The 20,123-nt window shown below is 41.3% G+C and overlaps 2 protein-coding genes across 2 annotated transcripts in view; one reads left to right on the top strand and one right to left on the bottom strand.

The window, feature by feature from the left end:
- Window positions 1-15,972, bottom strand: part of cacnb1 (calcium channel, voltage-dependent, beta 1 subunit) — a 46,088-nt gene extending 30,116 nt beyond the window's left edge. Inside the window, exons 1-2 of the mRNA XM_081384961.1 lie at window positions 15,673-15,972; window positions 4,297-4,383 (exon numbers count right to left, since the gene is read on the bottom strand). Coding sequence (XP_081241087.1) covers window positions 4,297-4,383; window positions 15,673-15,765 — 180 coding nt within the window. The 5' untranslated portion in view covers window positions 15,766-15,972. The remainder of the gene's footprint in view (window positions 1-4,296; window positions 4,384-15,672) is intronic.
- Window positions 15,973-17,258: 1,286 nt separating this feature from the next.
- Window positions 17,259-19,848, top strand: rpl19 (ribosomal protein L19). Its single transcript, XM_081363912.1, has 6 exons — window positions 17,259-17,712; window positions 18,391-18,497; window positions 18,580-18,702; window positions 18,988-19,108; window positions 19,347-19,457; window positions 19,658-19,848. Exons 1-6 carry the CDS (start codon window positions 17,708-17,710, stop codon window positions 19,779-19,781), a joined length of 591 nt encoding a protein of 196 aa, XP_081220038.1. The 5' UTR covers window positions 17,259-17,707; the 3' UTR covers window positions 19,782-19,848.
- The last annotated feature ends 275 nt before the right edge of the window (window positions 19,849-20,123 follow it).

Here is a 20,123-nt window from a genome sequence, read left to right as displayed (position 1 = left end):
ACTCTAGACAAAACACATGTAACCCAGACAAACAAACACAGTAAACAACTCATGCAAACACGTACTGAAGCGGCTAGCACGCAGCAGCTTTTGTGTGGCATCAGGTGTGACCGACCGTGGCATAAAGGGAAATGCGAGGGGATGTTCTGTTGTGCAGCTGCCATTTGAAGCCATGATCAAACACACCAGCCGCTCCTCAGAGAGCCAAGAAGCACTCAACCTCAGTTCTGATCTAATGGCACCCAAACTAATGGGAAAATTAGAAAGTGATCCATCAAGAGAGCCCATGGGGATACAGGATCAATTATTCAGGGGCCTCATCCTAAGAAACACTGGCTTGAGAGCCACACCCATTACATCACAACGATACAATCATGTGTGTGTGTGTCTGTCTGACAGTGGGACTGATATATGACCCCAGCTGTTTGCGACCACACATTTTTGTCAGCAATCAACACATCGGCCTATACGCTTCCAAACACACACACACACGCACCTATATACACAAGCACACTAATCTATTTGCCTCCTCCTCTTCCGACTGTGCAGCATGCTGCGGGGAGATTCGGGACCCTGTCACCATGGAAACCTGGCCAGTATAAGAGCACAACCACGTATGTGTGTGTGTGTGTGTGTGTGTGTGTGTGTATTTGTTCATATGTGTATACGCGTGGGTGTGTATGAGACCAAGGCCTACACAGGTTTTCATACTTTCTGCTGCCAAAGAGGGGGCATACACACACAGAAACGTACTATATGGTCATAAATATTCATAAATCTTCTAAGAGCATTGTATGGCAGAAGGAAAATCTTGAAAAGAGCACTAAACATCTTTGAAGTTACACAAGTTTCTGAGCACATGTAAGATGAATCAAATTTATGGACAGCTATATGTGAGAATAGGTGCGAGTCCACCTTTCCAGTCTGTATAAAGATCCCAGGCGAGAAGTAGGTATTTTAGACTGACGCCCCCTGCGGATGGGTAAATGTCGTTCAGCAGGGGCTGTGAGGAGGACTTTAAGAGAGGAGGACAAATTTCAGCGTGACACAGGAACCTTCCTTAAAATGTTAGGTGTATGTGACGGGGAAAAAAAGAACAGAATGCTAGCTAAAATGATTAACTTACTAACAAACAACACATCTACTATTTTTTTGGTTATACAAATGATAAACATTTAAAATTGTAACATGCTACATTGGTATCATTACATTTAGCACCGATATTAAAATTCTGCACAAAATAATAAGCTGATAATTATTTTCATAGCTGATTAATGCAGGCCCCCCTAATCGCATGGTCATTCAGTGAACTTATTATTGAAAGCAGCATTGAGCTCACAAGAACACTAATCTCTACAATGAAACAGAATTAAAGTAAAATGAGTCGGAGCGTATTTAAGGCTGGGCAAGGCTTACTTTACACTGGCCACAGATTTATAGTGTTGAATTTTCTCATTCAATTGCCTGATGCTGCTACTATGAAAGCTTGTTTCCGCCACTGAATAAAAATAATAAAAGGTAATTGCACTTTTTTTTCCTAGAATTGCGTGATATAAACTAACAATTGTAAGTTATAAAGTCAGATATACAGTCCAAAACGCATGTTATGAAGTCAGAATTGTGAGATAAAAAGTCGCAATTATCTTTTTATTTTTTTTTATTTTGTAGTGGTAAACAAGCTTCCATAGAGGGAAAAACCTGCCCATAACTGCTGGTCAAGGATCATTTTTTCTCCGTAAAAAAAGAATATTATAACAATGAGAATGCATTGTGTAGTCAGCTTCGCTGATTATAACAGAACTTTGTGAGATAAATGGAGCACCAAATCCTCCATATAAAGTTGTGGTCAGAATTATTGGCACCCTTGGTAAATATGAACAAAGAAGCCTGTAAAATAAATCTGCATTGTTAATCCTTTTAATCTTTTATTTAAAAAAAATCACAAAAATCTAACCTTTCATTGAAGTAAAAGAATTGAAAATGAGTGGAAAATCTCTTTATGAAATCAATGTTTTTCTCGAAAACACATTGGCCACAATTACTGGCACCCTTTTGTTTATTACTTTTTTCAACCTCCTTTTGCCAAGATAACAGCTTTGAGTTTTCTCCTATAATGCCTGATGGAGATCCTTCAATTCCCAGCTCCATGTTGGTGCTTCTCCTCTTCAGTTCAGCCCACTCATTTTAGGGTCCAGGTCAGGTCATGGCAGAAGCTTCATTTTGTGCTCAATGACACATTTTTGTGTTGATTTTGATGTTTGTTTTGGATCGTTGTCCTGATGGAAGATCCAACCACGCCACATTATAAGATTTCTAGCAGAGGCAGTCAGGTTTTGATTTTTTATCTCTTGGTATTTGATAGAATCCATGATGCCATGTATCTGAACAAGATGTCCAGCAAGTTTGCCTCTAGCAAAAAAATAGGCCCACAACATTAAAGATAGAGCAGTATATTAAACCGTGGATATGGGGTACTTGTTATCCCTATTTGCACCAAAACCATCTGGTGGTTTGCTGCCAAAAACAAGTTTTATGGGACCATAGAACCAGGTCCCTTTTGAAGTTCCAGTCGTGTCTGACAACTGAATATGCTGGAGTTTTTTGGATGAACAAGGAGGATTTTTTTTGAAACCCTCACAAATAACGTGGTGATGTAGGAGTTTGATTTTTTTAGGCTTTCTGACCCCAAGACTTCATTAATCTCTGCAATTCTCCATCTATGATCCTTGCCACTCAAACTTTCCTTCTCGCCGAGCATTCAGACAATATAGACACATGTCCTCCTTCTAGGCAGATTCATAACATCTTTAGTTGATTGGAACTTCATTTTTTCAATGCTTTAGCTATTTTCTTACAGCCACTTTCTATTTTGTGAAGCTCAACCATCATTTCTTGGGTTTTTCTCATTGTGATGGATGATCAAGGGAATTTAGCCTTTGTGTTTCCTCATATTTGTACTCCTGTGGAACAGGAAGTCATGGCTGGACAATTTCATGTTCTTTCTAGTTACCCGTGTGTTTCTTAAAAATGTAAAAATGAATGGGAATATTCTTCAGAGATGTGTTACTAAAATTCTAGGGGTGCCAATAATTGTGGCCAACGTGTTTTGGAGAAAAACATTTATTTCATAATGTGATTTCCCCCCCACTTTCAATTTGTTTACTTTTTGAATAAAAGATCAAAAGTCATCTTTGATCATATTTACGAGGGGTGCCAATAATTCTGACCACAACTGTAGTAGGCTATGCTTGCTTTTCTGTTAACATTAACAGTGGTTTGTGAACGTAGACGGTTTAATAACAAATCATTTATCATTTATACTGGGATGTGTAGGTTGTGCATGACACGAAACTTGAAACTATTTCAAAGAATAATCTAAATCTAAATGTTTTTAAATGGGAAGTGCATATCCTCATGATGTTGGTCCACCCTCCACTGATCAGAAAATTCATATTTTGTGTTTTGGTGTTGTTTTAATAAAAAACTTGGTCAGTTATATTATGCTAAATAAATACGGGATGTTATGGTTAACGTTTCTCAGATCATAAAAAAGTGTGCCCCCTATAAAAACAAAATGCCCCCAAGATAAATGGCTCATATGCAGGTATACCTTTTATATATATATATATATATATATATATGCAGGCACTATATAAACGTAACAAATTATTATTATTATTATTAGGAGTCATCAAATTATTTTAGTACGTTCCTTAAGTTTCCCTTATAATGTCATTAAAGTTTTTTTGCACAAAAAACAAATATATATGTGGAAGAAATTGAAAACGGCCACTGTTATGATTGGCTAACGTCATTGCATAGGAAAAATGTTGACGCGCCCTCGCTACTGTATGTGAGCAAGTGTTTTAAAAAAATTATGATGATCCATATAATTTGGAGACAAAGCATTATCAAATAATGGTAGTGTACTATTCCAAATATAAGTGTGCTGCTCATGTATCTAAACAACACATTAGTTTGTTCCAATATTAAAAACTGCATCCTGCAGGAATGAATAGCAGAAATCTTCCTGTAAAAAGGAGAAGAACTGCAAAAACACCCACAGACCAACAGCACAAACTACAGGTCAGAGCCTTTGACCTCAGACTGTAAGCACAGGAAGGATTGGTATAGTAAAGACTGCAACAACTATATTCAGCTATAAAATTGCTGTTTTAAAATGAATGCTGAGAACCTGATTACATGGTGTATGATGGTTCAAAAGGGGGAATTATACCTTATGATGACTCAAGAGTGAAAGACACAAGGCATTTCATAAGGAACTGGCCGTCTTACCTGTCGGACGAAGCTGTTGGAGGTTGTGTCTGAGGAGGTGCTGCCATCTGAGCGTTTGAAACGGCTCTTCCTCTTTGCACACTTCCCCTGAAAGAGGGAACATAAGAGAGAGAGAGAGAGAGAGAGAGAGAGAGAGAGAGAGAGAGAGAGAGAGAGAGAGAGAGAGAGAGAGAGAGAGAGAGAGAGAGAGAGAGAGAGAAATGAAAGGAAATTAGAAATAATGGACACTTTTTTGTATGCATGCCCACTCACACAAACACAAACTGTAGATTCCACATCCTGTCCCTGTGTCCAGATATGATTAAGCATAATTACTTATGTCCTCCAGTGTTCTCTGGGAATCAGTAATCTGATTGGCCTTAACACTAGCCAATGGCCTGGCTGCCCTTGGCAGGGCCCTCTATGTGGCATTCATAGGCGCCAGACTCCGTTGCCATCGAGACCAGAAGGAGGCTATATTGGGTTTGGTGGCACTAAAAGACCCTGATACATCAGGCAATACTGTGACATGTTCAAAACCCACATTAACAGCGATGCACACAAGCTTTCTGACACAAATGCTTGCAAAAACAAAAGCACTTTAACACCAAAGAAAATGGCAAATCTAAATTGGAAAGTTATTATACAGGGTTCACACAGTTAACGCTGTCATAATTCCTTCATGGTAAAGAACATCTGAAAGTTGCTGTGTTCATATTTTTGTGCTTGAATAAAAATCTTCTCAAATATACAAATATGCGCTCTTTATGTGGTTCAAGAAATAAAATCTCTGTAGTCAGCTCTATAAGTTAGGGGTGTAACAATATATCGCAATACAAAAATGCAACATCGTGGATAGTGACAAATGAGTTCACCCAAAATAAAAATTACTGTGTGAGAAACAATGTTCATGTCAGTACTACATTAAACTACTATATATAATGTTGAATATAATGGACAATAATGCAATGGGGAAATATTTGTGGGTCCTGATAATGCCAAATGTCTTAGGTTACCAGTAAAAAGTGGCTTAAAGTGGTAAAAAATAATTCTGTTTTCAACTTCAGAATCATGAATATGTTTTATTCTGGTGTCACCATTGTCCTGTGCATTGGGTTACCAGCGCTAAGTCTAAGACTGTTCATTTCCACCCCCAATGTAATACCAAATTCACCATTTTAACCAACAGTACATTTTTTGTTAACCTGGCTCTTACCATTTGTCTTGAAGTATCGGAATAATATTGTATCGTGAATTCAGTATTGTGGTATCAAATCGTGACATGAGGGTATCGTTACACCCCTACTATAAGGTCTTATGCAAACTAGTGCAAAGTCTGACACATTTGTTCTGTAGTTGATTCTGGGAACAACACAGGAAAAAAAGCAAGCCTCAACAACCATGGTTTTCAGCATTGGTTACTCTAACTACACAATATTATGATTACATACACAGACTAATTGCAAGCTTACTGGAAACTTTTACATAAATCAAACCACAATGCCATATCTTTACCAATACTGGTAAACATCCAAAGAACCTCTATCTGTGCAGATGAAATAACACAACATTCATTTAAAACCAAACAGAAGGACAGAAACCCACTGTCTGCATTGCCGCTGCGCACTATAAAAGGCTCATAATAGTCTTTGAAAGTCGCAAAAAAGCATCATTTAGCACTGCCTTTACAAATTATTGTGGTATATAGCCTAGGCCTACTAGACACTCTAAAAACTTATTTAGCACCATAGATCATGAATTTCAATATTATTAAAGTCAAAATAAAAATAAAAATTTACCCAATCATGGTATTGGTGTGCATAAATCACCTGGAATGATTGTAATTAAGCTAAAATAAATTCAAAAAATAAATATTAGATTAAAGACGCCCTGTGGTGAAAATCAAGTTTTGAATGTTGTTTATATGTCTATGTGGTATTTTTAATATGCTTTAAGACAAACCATGTGCAAATTGACTGTGTTTCTTTACACGTCACAATCTACCTTGTAGCCAAACACGTCAACATGCCGGTGGGCTTTACCAAATCAGTCACTATGACTGCTCTAAAGCAGAGGTGTCTCAAGAGGGGCCAGGCTATCCTGGTATATTTTTTATATGAAAAATTGGGTACATTTGATATGAAATTTTTGATATTTTGATACTATTGATATGAAAAATCGGGTACATTTAGCAATATAGCGGGTGAATTATGTATCTGATGTGTATTACGATGTTATGATGAACTATATTTCTTTCTCCACTGACGTTCTGAGTTGTTCAAAGCGTTTCTGGATGCTGACTGCCAGAAGAGGCGAACAGGAAAATGGTTTGTGTAACATTAGCAACACATTATTAGCTGTTTTATAACGTAGTCAAGCAAAAGGCTAATCATATTAATTACCGTTATGTGTCCGACGTTGTAAAGAGCGATACCATTGTGCAGCGTTTACTACAGTAAAGTTGACCGAGTGGATCAGATAGTCTGATAGTGGTGTGAGTGGAGGCGTAAGAAAGTTGTTTGTAAGAAAGTTTGGGAATTATTAACTATTTCTGTGTCCAGCACTGTCACATCACGTCACGTGACAAAAGAACGAAAGACTCAGAAGAATCAGACCTGAAGACAGACAGCATTGGCTCTATGGGACTGACAGGACGAACGAAAGACTCGGACCCGAACCCGAAGACTCGAGAGATGAACTAATCATTTCTGTTCTGTTTCATTCCTACTGACCGCCAGAGGCAGTGCAAAGCACTAGTGGATAATCGCTGCGCCAGCTAGATAGATCGAGAAGAATATAACAACAAAGTCACGTCATGACGCAGACCGAGACGCGAGGATATAACCCACAGCGACTCGGTGCCCAGCCTCTTTCGCTTTCTCGCTTTTGATAGGTCGTATGTTTTCACGCTGTCCCGTGCAGCTTACCTGAGTTGCGAGGATTCGCCCTCCCAAGCTGTGACAGCGCGTTCTACACTATCATCAGGACGGATATCTTGGATTATTTTTCTAGGTGAGTGCATACGTTTGTGGTGGCGTCGGCGAAACTCTGTGCTTCACGGTACTATCCGGTGGCTGGTTTCGACCGCGCTTAGGTTGCGTTCACCGCAAACCTAACGTTATATGTGTTTTATATAAATATATATTTATTAGGGGTGGTTAATCTGTCTGATTTCCCGATTCGATTCGATTACGATTATTGAAGTCCCGATTCGATTACAGTCGATTTTCGATTATTAACGATTTTCGATTAGCGATTATTGATTTTCCAGTTCACAACAGTAAACAAAAATACACTAAGTGATTGCAGTATTAAAAAAAGTCAGCTGCTGAATTACTTAACTCTTTTATTGAGTAACAACTCAAAGCACTTTCTGTGTCGTGTAGTTATAACTTCAGAATTATTTGTATGTAGCTTATGTTCTGTAGAACACAGAAATGAATACATCACATTGTGTTGTGACTCATCAAGTTGAACCAAACTAGCTTTTAATACAATGTTGGTATGAGCCACCACAGTATTTTACAAATATAAAAAATAACACAAAGTGAAAATAAAGTGGCATTTTGGCGTTAATATTGAAACGACAGTTACCATGGTGAATACACAATACTAACAAGAACTGTTAATGAAACATGGAAACTGCTCCTGGTGAATAGAATGAAAATCATGCCTGCATGCAAATCCTTCTCAGCTAACACACGACGTACCAGTAACGTGATTTATTGGTATTTTACTTTTATTTCATGACTTACTAATTTACAACGTAACAACGTTGCATGCTCGTAGTTTCCTTTGCACTTTGCACTATACAGTGAAGCGATACACGGCGCGCCCCTCCGCATTTGCGCGTGCAATTGAAGAGTGTGCGCTACGAGTACAGTATAACGGCTGACAGGAAAGGAACGTCCGTTTTTCTGAGGTGAAATACTTTTTATTTCAGCGTACACATACGTCACTGCCTGGTAGTTCCTATACTGTGCTGGGTTTTCTGAAGTAGTTGTGATTCGCCTCTCATAACATAACATGCTCTAAATGCACGCAGAGTGGATTTTTTTTTTTTTTTTTTTTTTTATAAAAAATCGATTTTTGAAAATTTGATAATCGATTCATACTCGTCCATAACATACTCGCGATTAATCAATAATCGATTTTTTTCACCACCCCTAATATTTATATTATCATCTTAGATTCATCGCATAAGTTACTCGCCGTAGTGCTAGTCATTGAATGCCTCGCGGTTCTATCCGAAGGCAGATTTGACTTTTACGTTCTGGTGAGAACGTTTCATGTTAGAATTTTCGGTTCTATCCGAAGATTTTTTTCGAACTGCTCAGTGGGTGCTATTACAGTTTTAAGTGCCTACGGTGCTAACCGAGGACGTGTTATTGACGGAGTCATGGATCATAGCTCTCTCATCTCCGTTTCAAGTTGCAAATTGTGTCCGAATACGCTTCTTCCCGACGACGGACACGATCGATGCCCATCATGTTTAGGCGCTCAACATCTGAAGGAGGCCCTGACTGATCCGTGTTTGCATTGTAGTATGCTACCGATGTCAGAGAGACAGCTTCGCCTGGCTGAGTTAGACATTAACTCGCCTGTTACCCTCGCACAACAGCCGCGACGCGCTCAAAAGCGTCGCGCGTCAGCAGCTGCTGGCGCTCCGCCTAGCAAGAAGAAATCTGTACCACACAAAGACAGTTCAGAACACTTGTTATCGAAGACTGTAGCTTCTCTCTCTTCAGAAATGATTGAGATGAAACGTCTTCTTCAGTCTCTACAACCCCCAGTGTCGGCCCCACATACTGAGAACACACCAGTGGATGAGAGTGATTTCCAACCCCCACATGATATAGATTTTGACGTACTCTCCATGAGCGCGTCTAATTCTCATTTTCTCGATGAAGAATCGGTGGAACCTGCCATACAACCCACCCTCCCAAACGATGTTTTTTCTAACCTATATGCTACAGGTGGTTCAAGCGGTGGGTCTGTACATTCATCGGGTGCAGGCCCATCTGCTCCAGACGATGTGTTATCGGTTCTGCAGATGGCGGTGGCTCGTTTGGGTCTTGACAAATCACCTGTCCAACCCATTCAAACCAATGTGTTCTTCAGACAAGCTGCTGATAGTAATGTGTTCGCAATGCCACCGTGTAAGGATTTTGTGACAGAATTCTCCAGTGCACTTACCAGTCCCAATGTGCCTAGGAGGAGGTCAAAGACAGCCCGCACTCTTGCAGCAATGGCTGAGGCTGACTCCATTGGGGTAGGACGGGCGCCTGAAATTGAACAGCCGGTTGCAGCTTTGGTGGTATCACCAGATGAGGCTCTAAGAGGCAATGTACGCTGCCCGAGTGCGCAATGTGGACGTACTGACACTCTCTTGAAGAAAGCATATGAGTCGGTAGCCTATATAACTCGAGCTGAGAATACTATCTGCCAGCTGCTTCTTGCCTGCAATAACACATTAGAGTCAGCGAGCGTTGACGCTTCTGCATCTCAGTTCTTACAGACTGCTCTGTTGACTATGGGTCATGTGACTCGGGAACTTGGGACACTTTCAGCGACCCTTCTAACAGCTCGGCGTCAGGTATGGCTTGCTCAGGCAAGGTTACCTGAAGATTGTAAGAAGACACTGAGAGAACTGCCAATTGTACCAGGACATCTTTTTGGCCCCAATGTTTCTGAGGTATTGGAAAAGAGAATGAAGTTGTCAGAAGCCACACGACAACTGACTCAGGTTCCACGAACACCACCTTTTAGAATGCCTCTGACTCCGGCTCACCCACGCTATCCGAGCTCGGAGCATCGAGTGCGACAGCAGAACGTTTCTCAGCTTCAGGCTCCACAGCGGCAGAGAGGGGCTGAGGAGGCCCAGGGACGCCGCCCTTTTTACCGTCACCAGCAGGGGAGACCACGTCAGCGCCCCCCCACAGGTCCTAAAGGCAGAGGCCAAAAACCCTGAAGCTATGGGGCCGGCGGTCGGTCGTTTCACTGTGCAGCATCTACATTACTGGGAAAATTCAGTGTCCGACCCCTGGGTTCTGGCGACTTTGAGCAGGGGATACACTCTGCAATTCCGACGCCGGCCTCCCAAGTTTTCAGGAATCTTTCCGACAGTTGTCAAAGACGTAACCAGTTCAATGGCCCTTTCCTTAGAAATTCATTCACTGTTACTGAAAGGAGCCATAGAAAAAGTTCTTCCCATCAATCAGAGGGACGGGTTTTACTCCACGTACTTCCTTGTTCCAAAGAAAGATGGCAGTTTTCGTCCAGTTCTGGACCTGAGGCGCCTAAACGTGTTCTTAAAGTCTCTTCCTTTCCGAATGTTACGCACAGTCGACGTTCTTCGATCTGTGACGAAAGGAGACTGGTTCGTGAGTGTGGACTTGAAGGACGCTTACTTCCATGTTCCCGTTGCTCCCCACCACAGGAAGTTTCTAAGATTCAGCTTTCAGAATCAAGCCTATCAGTTCAGAGTTCTACCATTCGGTCTATCTCTGGCTCCTCGTGTTTTCACAAGATGCATGAGTGCGGCCCTGACTCCTCTTTGGTCCAAGGGCATGAGGATTCTGCCCTACTTAGACGATTGGCTGCTCTGTGCCCCAACAAGACGACATGCGTTACACAACACCAGGATTGTGTTGGAGCATATCCAGAAGTTGGGCCTTACTGTAAACGACACAAAGAGTCATCTGGTCCCAGAACAGACCATAACCTTCATAGGAATAATACTCAATTCAATCACAATGTCTGCCACATTGTCTCACGCACGAACAGACAATATTTGTCAGCTACTGACTCGTTTCGGTCAGGGGACAAAACTTCCTTATGGGGTCCTTCTGCAACTAATGGGGATGTTAGCTGCCGCAACATCCGTGATCCCCTTGGGCTTGCTTCACCTCAGGCCTCTTCAGAGGTGGAGCAACAGCTTAGGGCTAGATTCGGCGAGACACCGCCATCGCATGATTGTCGTTTCACCTGCCTGTGTCCGTGCATTGAAACCCTGGAAAAAGGTAACATTTCTGAAAGCCGGTGTGCCTCTAGGGGTGGTGTCCTCCCGTCGGGAAGTGATCACGACCGATGCTTCACTAACAGGATGGGGGGCAACGTGGAACCAGAGGGGAATTGGTGGTCACTGGTCACCCAGGGAGGCCTTAGAACATATCAATGTCCTGGAGTTGAAGGCAGTGTACTTAGCTCTACAACACTTCTTACCAAACCTGATGGGTCGTCATGTGCTTGTCCGGTCCGACAACACGTCGACGGTCTTTCATTTGAATCATCAGGGCGGCACCAGGTCTCTTGCTTCTTTACTGCTAACTCGCAAGATCCTCACATGGTCTCAGGGCCGGCTGGCCTCAATAAGGGCAGTTCATCTCCCGGGATTGGACAATCAAGTGGCGGATGCTCTGTCCAGGGATCTGCTGCTCCCGGGGGAATGGAGACTTCACCCGGATGTAGTACAGATGATTTGGCAACGGTTTGGCAAGGCAGAGGTCGACCTGTTTGCATCGGAAATGACCACTCATTGCCGCTGGTGGTTCGCGAGAGCCGAAACGTCCAGCCCACTGGGACAGGATGCATTAGCCCACGAGTGGCCGAGTTGCCTGTTGTATGCGTTCCCTCCATTTCCACTTCTGTGGGAAACATTACATCGTGTATTCCTATACAAGCACAGGGTGCTTTTAGTGGCACCTCGATGGCCATCCAGGCCATGGTTTCCTCTCCTTCTGAGTCTGTTACAAGGCGAACCATGGCAGCTTCCCACCAGACGGGACCTTCTTTCTCAGATGCACGGCCGTGTTTGGCACCCAGATCCAACTCGTCTTCAGCTCTGGATTTGGCCCTTGGGTCCAGATCACAGTTAATGGATTGTGAACCGGCAGTAGTGAACACTATCGGCAACGCTAGGGCTCCTTCGACACGACAGCTTTATGCTGCTCGTTGGAGGATATTTTCTTCTTGGTGCGGAGATCAAGGAATTGACCCAGTTCACTGTACTGTGCCGACAGTTTTGAGTTTCTTGCAGCATCTATTTGATGACAACAGGGCGGCCTCCACTTTAAAAGTTTATGTTGCTGCCATATCTGCTTATCATGACCCGGTTGCTGGTGCTTCCCTTGGGTCTCATAACCTTGTTTGTAGTTTTCTGAAGGGAGCGAGGCGTTTAAAGCCCGTTCGTTCTACTCCTTTTCCTGTGTGGGACTTACCGCTTGTTCTAGAGTCCCTTTGTAGACCACCATTTGAGCCGTTAGATGTTGCAGATATTAAGTGGTTGTCCTTAAAAGTGTCTTTTTTGTTGGCCGTTGCTTCCACTAGACGTGTTGGTGAACTTCATGCCTTGTCAGTGAGTGAGTTGTGTTTACGCTGGTTACCAGAGGATTCTGGGGTCATTCTTCGGCCTAATCCAGCCTTTCTCCCTAAGGTTTTGTTACCACAATTTGTGAATCAGTCTATTCATCTGGCTGCTTTTCAGCCGCCTTTCAATCACTCAGATACAGATGGGGGGAGGTCTCATCTTCTGTGTCCTGTACGAGCTTTAAAGTGCTATGTTAAGTCTACCGCTTCTTTCAGACAGACAGATCAGTTATTTGTTTGTTATGGTGAGGTACGCAAGGGTGCATCTTTGTCCAAACAGAGACTATCACGCTGGATTGTCGAGACGATAAAGTTGGCGTATGATAGATCTCATCAACCCTTACCAGTGGGTGTTACTTGTCACTCCACTAGGGCCGTGTCTTCGTCTTGGGCCACTTTACGGGGAGTTTCCTTGGCGGATGTCTGCGAAGCTGCTACCTGGTCTTCTCCATGTACCTTCGCGCGGTTCTACAAGGTTAACGTGGCTGCTTCCCATGATGTGAGCTCTGCAGTCCTTCTGGAGCAACCCTGATATTGGCAGGTGGGTGGCATTCCTCATGACTGTGTTGATATGCGTCATCCACTAGTGCTTTGCACTGCCTCTGGCGGTCAGTAGGAATGAAACAGAACGCTAGTTACGTATGTAACTGTGGTTCTGTGAATTCCGGATGACCGCCAGAGTCCCTCGTCACTCGGAATGCGCGAGAAAGCATTCTGAGGCTGGGCACCGAGTCGCTGTGGGTTATATCCTCGCGTCTCGGTCTGCGTCATGACGTGACTTTGTTGTTATATTCTTCTCGATCTATCTAGCTGGCGCAGCGATTATCCACTAGTGCTTTGCACTGCCTCTGGCGGTCATCCGGAATTCACAGAACCACAGTTACATACGTAACTAGCGTTTCCTTTCCAGTATACAGAACCTATAGGTTGCTGCGCATGCACGGTCAATACAAAATTAACGAATCACTCTCTGAGACAACTCGGTAGTCCCGAGTCATATTAAAGATTAATTTGTTCATGACCGACCCATCACTAGTGTGAATTGGGCTTAACAATCACTGTATCCAAAGACCAAGCAGGATATCAGAGAGCAATGCAGTACACAATACACAAAAAATATTTTAATCCAACAACCATCTTTACAGACCATAAACTGTTTAATGTGGAAGGTTTGTGAGAGGCAGGAAATGCTCATATACAGCAAAACCAGATCTGAGAAAGGCCAGCAAAATGTCAAGGGAGGGAGGAGGGATGTATTGCTATGGTGATGAGAGGTTTCCTGTTGACAAACAGCCTCTGAGGCTAATTGGGTAATTAAGGGAGAAAAGCTGTGCCACGGGGGCAGGGGAAAGGATTTTTGAGTTACACACTGTCACCACTAGTTTATCACAGAAAACAAAGAGAAGAGAAGAGAAGAGAAGAGAAGAGAAGAGAAGAGAAGAGAAGAGAAGAGAAGAGAAGAGAAGAGAAGAGAAGAGAAGAGAAGAGAAGAGAAGGCTTAATAAAGTTTAAATTGAATGTCCTCAAATGACCATGTGTGGCTAATGATATTAATATCTACATTAAATTCTGACGCATGGTCCTATGCTTAACAAAACTAGGAAATACACTTTTTCTGTACTCAACCACCTTGTTCACACACACATTCACTCGCTTCTCTACACTCCGCCTCCTCACAGCTATGTATAGACATGATTCAGATAGAGCACATCTCCACAGCACAGGTCACACACATTCACGCTACTGCATTATATAAAGACCATTATATAAACACAGCCCTAACAATCAGAAACACTACTGAAACATCCATCCACACACCAAACTAATAAGCCGTGCTGAACAGGATGATGACGACGAGTGGCCTTTATGGAACAGGTGCACGTTCATACATCAACCATCCTCTGAAATAAACCACAAAACAGAGAAAAGAGCAGAGCCAGTGAGAGGAGAGGTGAGAAATGTATTAAAAAAAACTGAAGTTAAACTGTCTTGTCTCCTCACACATAGAAAGTGACAAACCTAAAATGTAGACAGAAAAAGAGAGAAGAAAGAAGAGAGTGATCAGGTAGATGTTTGTTCAGCTTTTACAAGGTCATGTTATCACCAGGGTGGGCAATTACTTTTTGGGCAGATTTTGGTACTTTTTTGTGGCAGTAGATGGTAAGTTTGCAAACTTGCTGAAGTAAGAGGTCAGAGCAAAGAAAAGACGATTAAGTGGACCAAGACTAGTCTACTTAGGAAAACAAACATTGCCATCACAGTTAGGGTAGACAGATAGATAGATAGATAGATAGATAGATAGATAGATAGATAGATAGATAGATAGATGATAAAATATCAATATAATAAGCCAGTGGTGGTCCGGTGTGGGCGTGGTTTGGGGGTAAGAAAACCCCCCACGGTCAAAGATGACATCACATACTTTATAGCATATGTTGACATCATCTTTCCAGCACTCACAGTGTGTCAGACACCTCTTTTAATTAACTTTAACTGAACGGCTCATGCGACGAGCCTTTAACTAGTACCAGATGTAGCGTACGTTTTAACTGTACAAAAAAGCGACCTCTTGTTTAATTAACAGTGATGGTTCGTAACTTATCAACAGAATAGACTATCATAAAAAATGCAAGACTCCAGTAGGCCAGCTGTCTAGAGAGACAGAGTGAACAGGGACTAGGTGATGAAATAATGTTTTCCCATTAATTACCAGAGAAAATGTTTGTTTGTTTTTCTAAACAAATGTCAATATTCAAAACAACGTAGCTCATACATTAACAACTTTCTGTGTCTTTCCTCGCAGAATCACTTCTAAAAGACATTGTGCCGAGCGCGAGCGCAAAGATGCCGCCTTGTTGCCAAGTAACCACAATCTGAGATACGGTTTATAACGACTAATCTTCGCCATAAACAAAATCTGTGTTTTCACTCAGCCATTCTTAGATAGCGGGCAGCAGGTTGTATTTTGTCATTCGTTGCTTGCACTTGCGTATAAGCTGAGCAGTCTCTCTCTCTCTCTCTCTCTCTTACCTGAGCGTGAGAGCCGTGGTGGTCGAACATGTCCATCTGGATTTCCTGGGTTGAGGTGGAAGGCGTCCTGGACATAATACCCTCCTGTACCATTGATTTAAACTTTAAATTCGGTTTTAATGTTTCATTTAGATCCTGCTTTCAGTTTATTGTGCATTGTAAAATAATGAAAGATAAAATAAAGCAGACGAAGGTGGTTTTCCTCTTTCCTGTGTCTTACAGATGGCTTGCCACTGCGCTGTTGCGCCCCCAGCCCTGGTGGCGTTGAGCAGAAACCCTCTCCCTTCCCTTTGCAAATACAACGAGCTCAGTCTCCAGCTGTTCAGCGGAGGAACCAGGCCCCGCCCTCCTTCCTCATCAACCAGTCAGGTAGGAACAGGGCGTGGCTGGTTGACTATCCTCGCGCTGATTGGCTGATAGAATGAATCTCATTGTGAGATGGATGACGCCTGTTGTTCTACTCCTCACTCTACTGCTCCAGATGAACGCGAGATGACCACACCCTTTGATTCTATATAAACCACAATATGCCATTTTTTTACTACTACTACTACTATAATGGCTCATAGGATCCGAGTCATTTTAGCAAACAGGAATGCAGTTTTTCAATTACACAATCTTGTAAAAAATATTCATAAGCTATTTTATTGTCAGAGATGAAGATTGTTAACAAAGTAATACAGTAAATATAAAAATAGCAGCAACAACAAAAAAGTCAAGCTGCGCGTCGTTCCTATCTGATTGATTGATGAGGAAGGATTAGTCGAATGAATAACTGAACGACTCATTCATTATGACAGTGACTTGCCGCCAACTACTGGCGGTTTTAGGTCCATATTTAGCGTATCATTTTATTTTTCAATTCATGTGACCCCTGAGCTGCATTAAACAGGCTGTAAATATACCCAAATGCCACTTCAGATGCAGCTTCGGAAAATGAAATGTTATACGGCCACATTGTAGCCTTACAAGTTTGTGTAATAAATTCTATGTTGAATCAAAATATTTATTTCTAAAGCATTTTTTTTATCATGTCTATTCAATGTGTTTCTTATCTTACACAATAATGACTTTAAAAGACCTTTTGGGGGGTAATTATTATTATTATTATTATTATTTTGTCAGAATAATTTCCTAATAGTAACTTTGCAACCTAAAAAGTTCACCCAGGGAATTTAAGCAAGGCCTTTTACAGTAAATTAAAATTTAAAATGGAACTAATGAAATGATCTACAGCACAAACTTACATTAATGTTTGTTACCTCAAACGATAAAAAAAGAGTAAATAAATATGACTCCCAGAGTAACCAGAATTTAATGTTTTGGTGCTATTTTGTCAAACATTTCTTCACAGGCGTTACATGCCCCCAGAGTGACGACCCCACTACATTTTTAAGTACTTTGGTAAAATTTGGGGTGTCGTACTAAAATTGTGCATTTTTTACTACACCAACACACTAACCAGCTGTTATTTCACTACTACATGAGGCTACTAAAGAAACCCCAGGTTCTCGTCTCTCAGCAGGCGAAACACTGCCCCCGCGTGGCCATTTTATTACACAGCAGTTCAAAGCCAGCCTACAAATACGACTGCCTGTAGTAGTACACCCAGCAGTACTTTGTGGACCGCACCATTCCTATTGTCGAAGATATCATGCTTTAAATATATATTAAAGCTCGTACGTGATTAAGTTATAATATAATTGTTTAAAGCGCTGAATGTGCATCGAATAATTACATTAAATGCCTTAAAAAATTGTAATCTAAATTACCTCTGTTATAATCCTACTAAATAATAATGTTAAAAAAGTATTAAAAGAATTTTAGAATGTGCAGAGAAACAGGAAGGCAGGGAATATTTAGTAGGTTTTTTTTTAAAGAAACTGGATTGGACGAGAGAATACAGTGTAAAGGGAATTTAGCACGGTAGGTGGCAGTAATGCTGCAAATTGGAAGCCAGTTGTCGTAAAACCCCAAAGAAGAAGAGCAATCTCCCTCTTTGTCGGTGGCATTCGACTTCCTCTGACTAGCAGCCATGAGGTACGTCTTAAGTCGTGATTTACGCTGTTTTATTTATCTCATTTATTTATCCAATTCGGATGATTTTTATATATATATTAAGATATACACTGCTTGCTGTTTTTAAAACAGATAATTAGACGATGTACGATGTAATGTTGCTAAATGTGTATAGTCGCCGCCATGTTATGTCTTCTGACTGGCAAACGTGTTGACGCAACGCTTAGAAGCTGTAGTAACTTTACACGTTTAATTTACATTTTAGTTTAAATTCACTGTACGCACTAAAACGTTTGGCAAACGTAGTTTATTATTATTATTATTTTTTATTTTTTATTTTTTCTTCTCCGGAGATTAAGTGGTGAATGCGGCCTGCTTATCAGACATGTTCATACATGCCCTATATATAGATTAGGGTTACTTTGACTTTCTTCTTGTCCTAAAAGCCAGGACAGTTAGAAATAAACACTTATTATATATATATATATATATATATATATATATATATATATATATATATATATATATATGAGAATTACAATTATTATGTACTTGTGTGAACCTAGGGAGCATATTTTGCTGTAGTCCATGGCTGAATATTAATTCAAATTATCTAATTAAGTTAATGAAACTGTATAGCTTTGTACTAAATGTCAAGAATTTCTGGGATTGATCTAAACCAGTCCTTTTTTTCTCCAGCATGCTTAGGCTTCAGAAGAGGTTGGCGTCCAGCGTTTTGCGCTGTGGCAAGAAGAAGGTGTGGCTGGACCCAAATGAAACCAATGAAATTGCCAATGCCAATTCCCGTAAGCAGTTCAGATCTCCTTGAATACTTTTCTCTGCATTGGTGCAATGAATTAATCATCTGCCTTTCTACCTTTTACTTAGGGCAGCAGATTCGTAAGTTGGTGAAGGATGGTTTGATCATCAAGAAGCCTGTAACGGTGCACTCTCGTGCCCGATGCCGCAAGAATACTCTGGCACGACGGAAGGGCCGTCACATGGGTGTTGGTGTGTACCAGTTTAACGACATTTGGTTATAATTTGCACCGTTTAGACTGAATCCAAAGAAGTTGCTGTTACAATGGCAACGGGAATTGGCAATTCAGCAGTCTTGTGGGGCCTCCAATTATATCTTTTTGCAATTTTCAGTTTATGCATCACAATTTTTGTGCTATGAACACATTGTGTTCTATTGTATCTAGAAACTATTGGTATATAATAATTATGTAATCCAAGGCAGTTGTAGGTGAGCTCTTTTCTGGGTGTGTTGTGATTGGTTATGTTTGCATGCAGGTAAGAGAAAGGGTACAGCAAATGCACGTATGCCAGAGAAGCTGTGCTGGATGAGACGGATGCGTATTCTGCGACGCCTTCTGCGACGTTACCGAGAGGCTAAGAAGATCGACAGGCATATGTGAGTCCATGTTAAAGAGAGATTCATTTTAATTGCTTGCAAATTGATTTTACACAGAAGTTTGTTCTTTTATTTAGTTTAATGCAATGACGCTCAACCATATTGCAGTATTTTAGGACTGCTGTTGTGAATATTGCAGATTTGGCAAGATCTATTCTCCTTAAGAAAAGTTTGGTGAACGTACAGTCTGAGTTTTGGATACAAAAATGAATGTTTAATGTTTCTGTGTCTCCTTCAGGTACCACAGTTTGTATCTGAGGGCAAAGGGTAACGTGTTCAAGAACAAACGCATCTTGATGGAGCACATACACAAGCTCAAAGCAGACAAGGCCCGCAAGAAGCTCTTGTCGTAAGTGTGCAAACCACAATAACACAACAACGATGCTCAGCATCATTACACCTCAGTTGCTGTGAACTATCAGATAAATCATTTTCTGAATTGAGATGAAAATACCTGAAATATTCCATTGCAGTTTTAAATATGATAAAACATGGTTTTGACTCTGCTGTAAAGAACAGTGCTGATCTGTGTCTTCTTTTACCTTGCAGTGATCAGGCGGAGGCTCGTCGCTCAAAGACCCGGGAGGCACGGAAGCGCCGCGAAGAGAGACTGCAGGCTAAGAAAGAGGAGATCATGAAAACTCTTTCCAAAGAGGATGAGTCCAAGAAATAAGGTTCTTATTGCCTTGCCCCAAATGTTCTTCAACTGTGATTTAAAATAAATACAGTTTGTTACAGCTCTTTGGTCTCCAGAGTGTGTGTATGAATGCATATGCATGCTGAGGGATAATTTTGTGAGCTCTACGCAAGTTTATCTAAACATAGGATACAGATGCTTTAGAAAAGAGCACTCTTACAACACTGTAAAAGAAACTCTTTTGAAATGCTAAATGATCACAATAATTATTTAACCACATTTCTCACAGCTCAATCAGAATTCAACTGATTTTTTGGAAATAATTAAATTTAACAATTACGAACAACCAGTGTAAGAAATGACTCTGCATTCATCGGA

This window comes from Scardinius erythrophthalmus (assembly GCF_964197995.2).
Source record: "Scardinius erythrophthalmus genome assembly, chromosome: 1".
NCBI lineage: Eukaryota > Metazoa > Chordata > Actinopteri > Cypriniformes > Leuciscidae > Scardinius > Scardinius erythrophthalmus.
This window is presented reverse-complemented; position numbering and strand designations above follow the sequence as displayed.

What these genes read in the sequence shown, in the direction of transcription:
- rpl19 (XM_081363912.1), top strand. An exon ending in AATTGCCAATGCCAATTCCC is followed by an intron (nt 18,498 to 18,579) that starts GTAAGCAGTTCA and finishes CCTTTTACTTAG; the next exon opens with GGCAGCAGATTCGTAAGTTG. An exon ending in GCCCGCAAGAAGCTCTTGTC is followed by an intron (nt 19,458 to 19,657) that starts GTAAGTGTGCAA and finishes TTTACCTTGCAG; the next exon opens with TGATCAGGCGGAGGCTCGTC.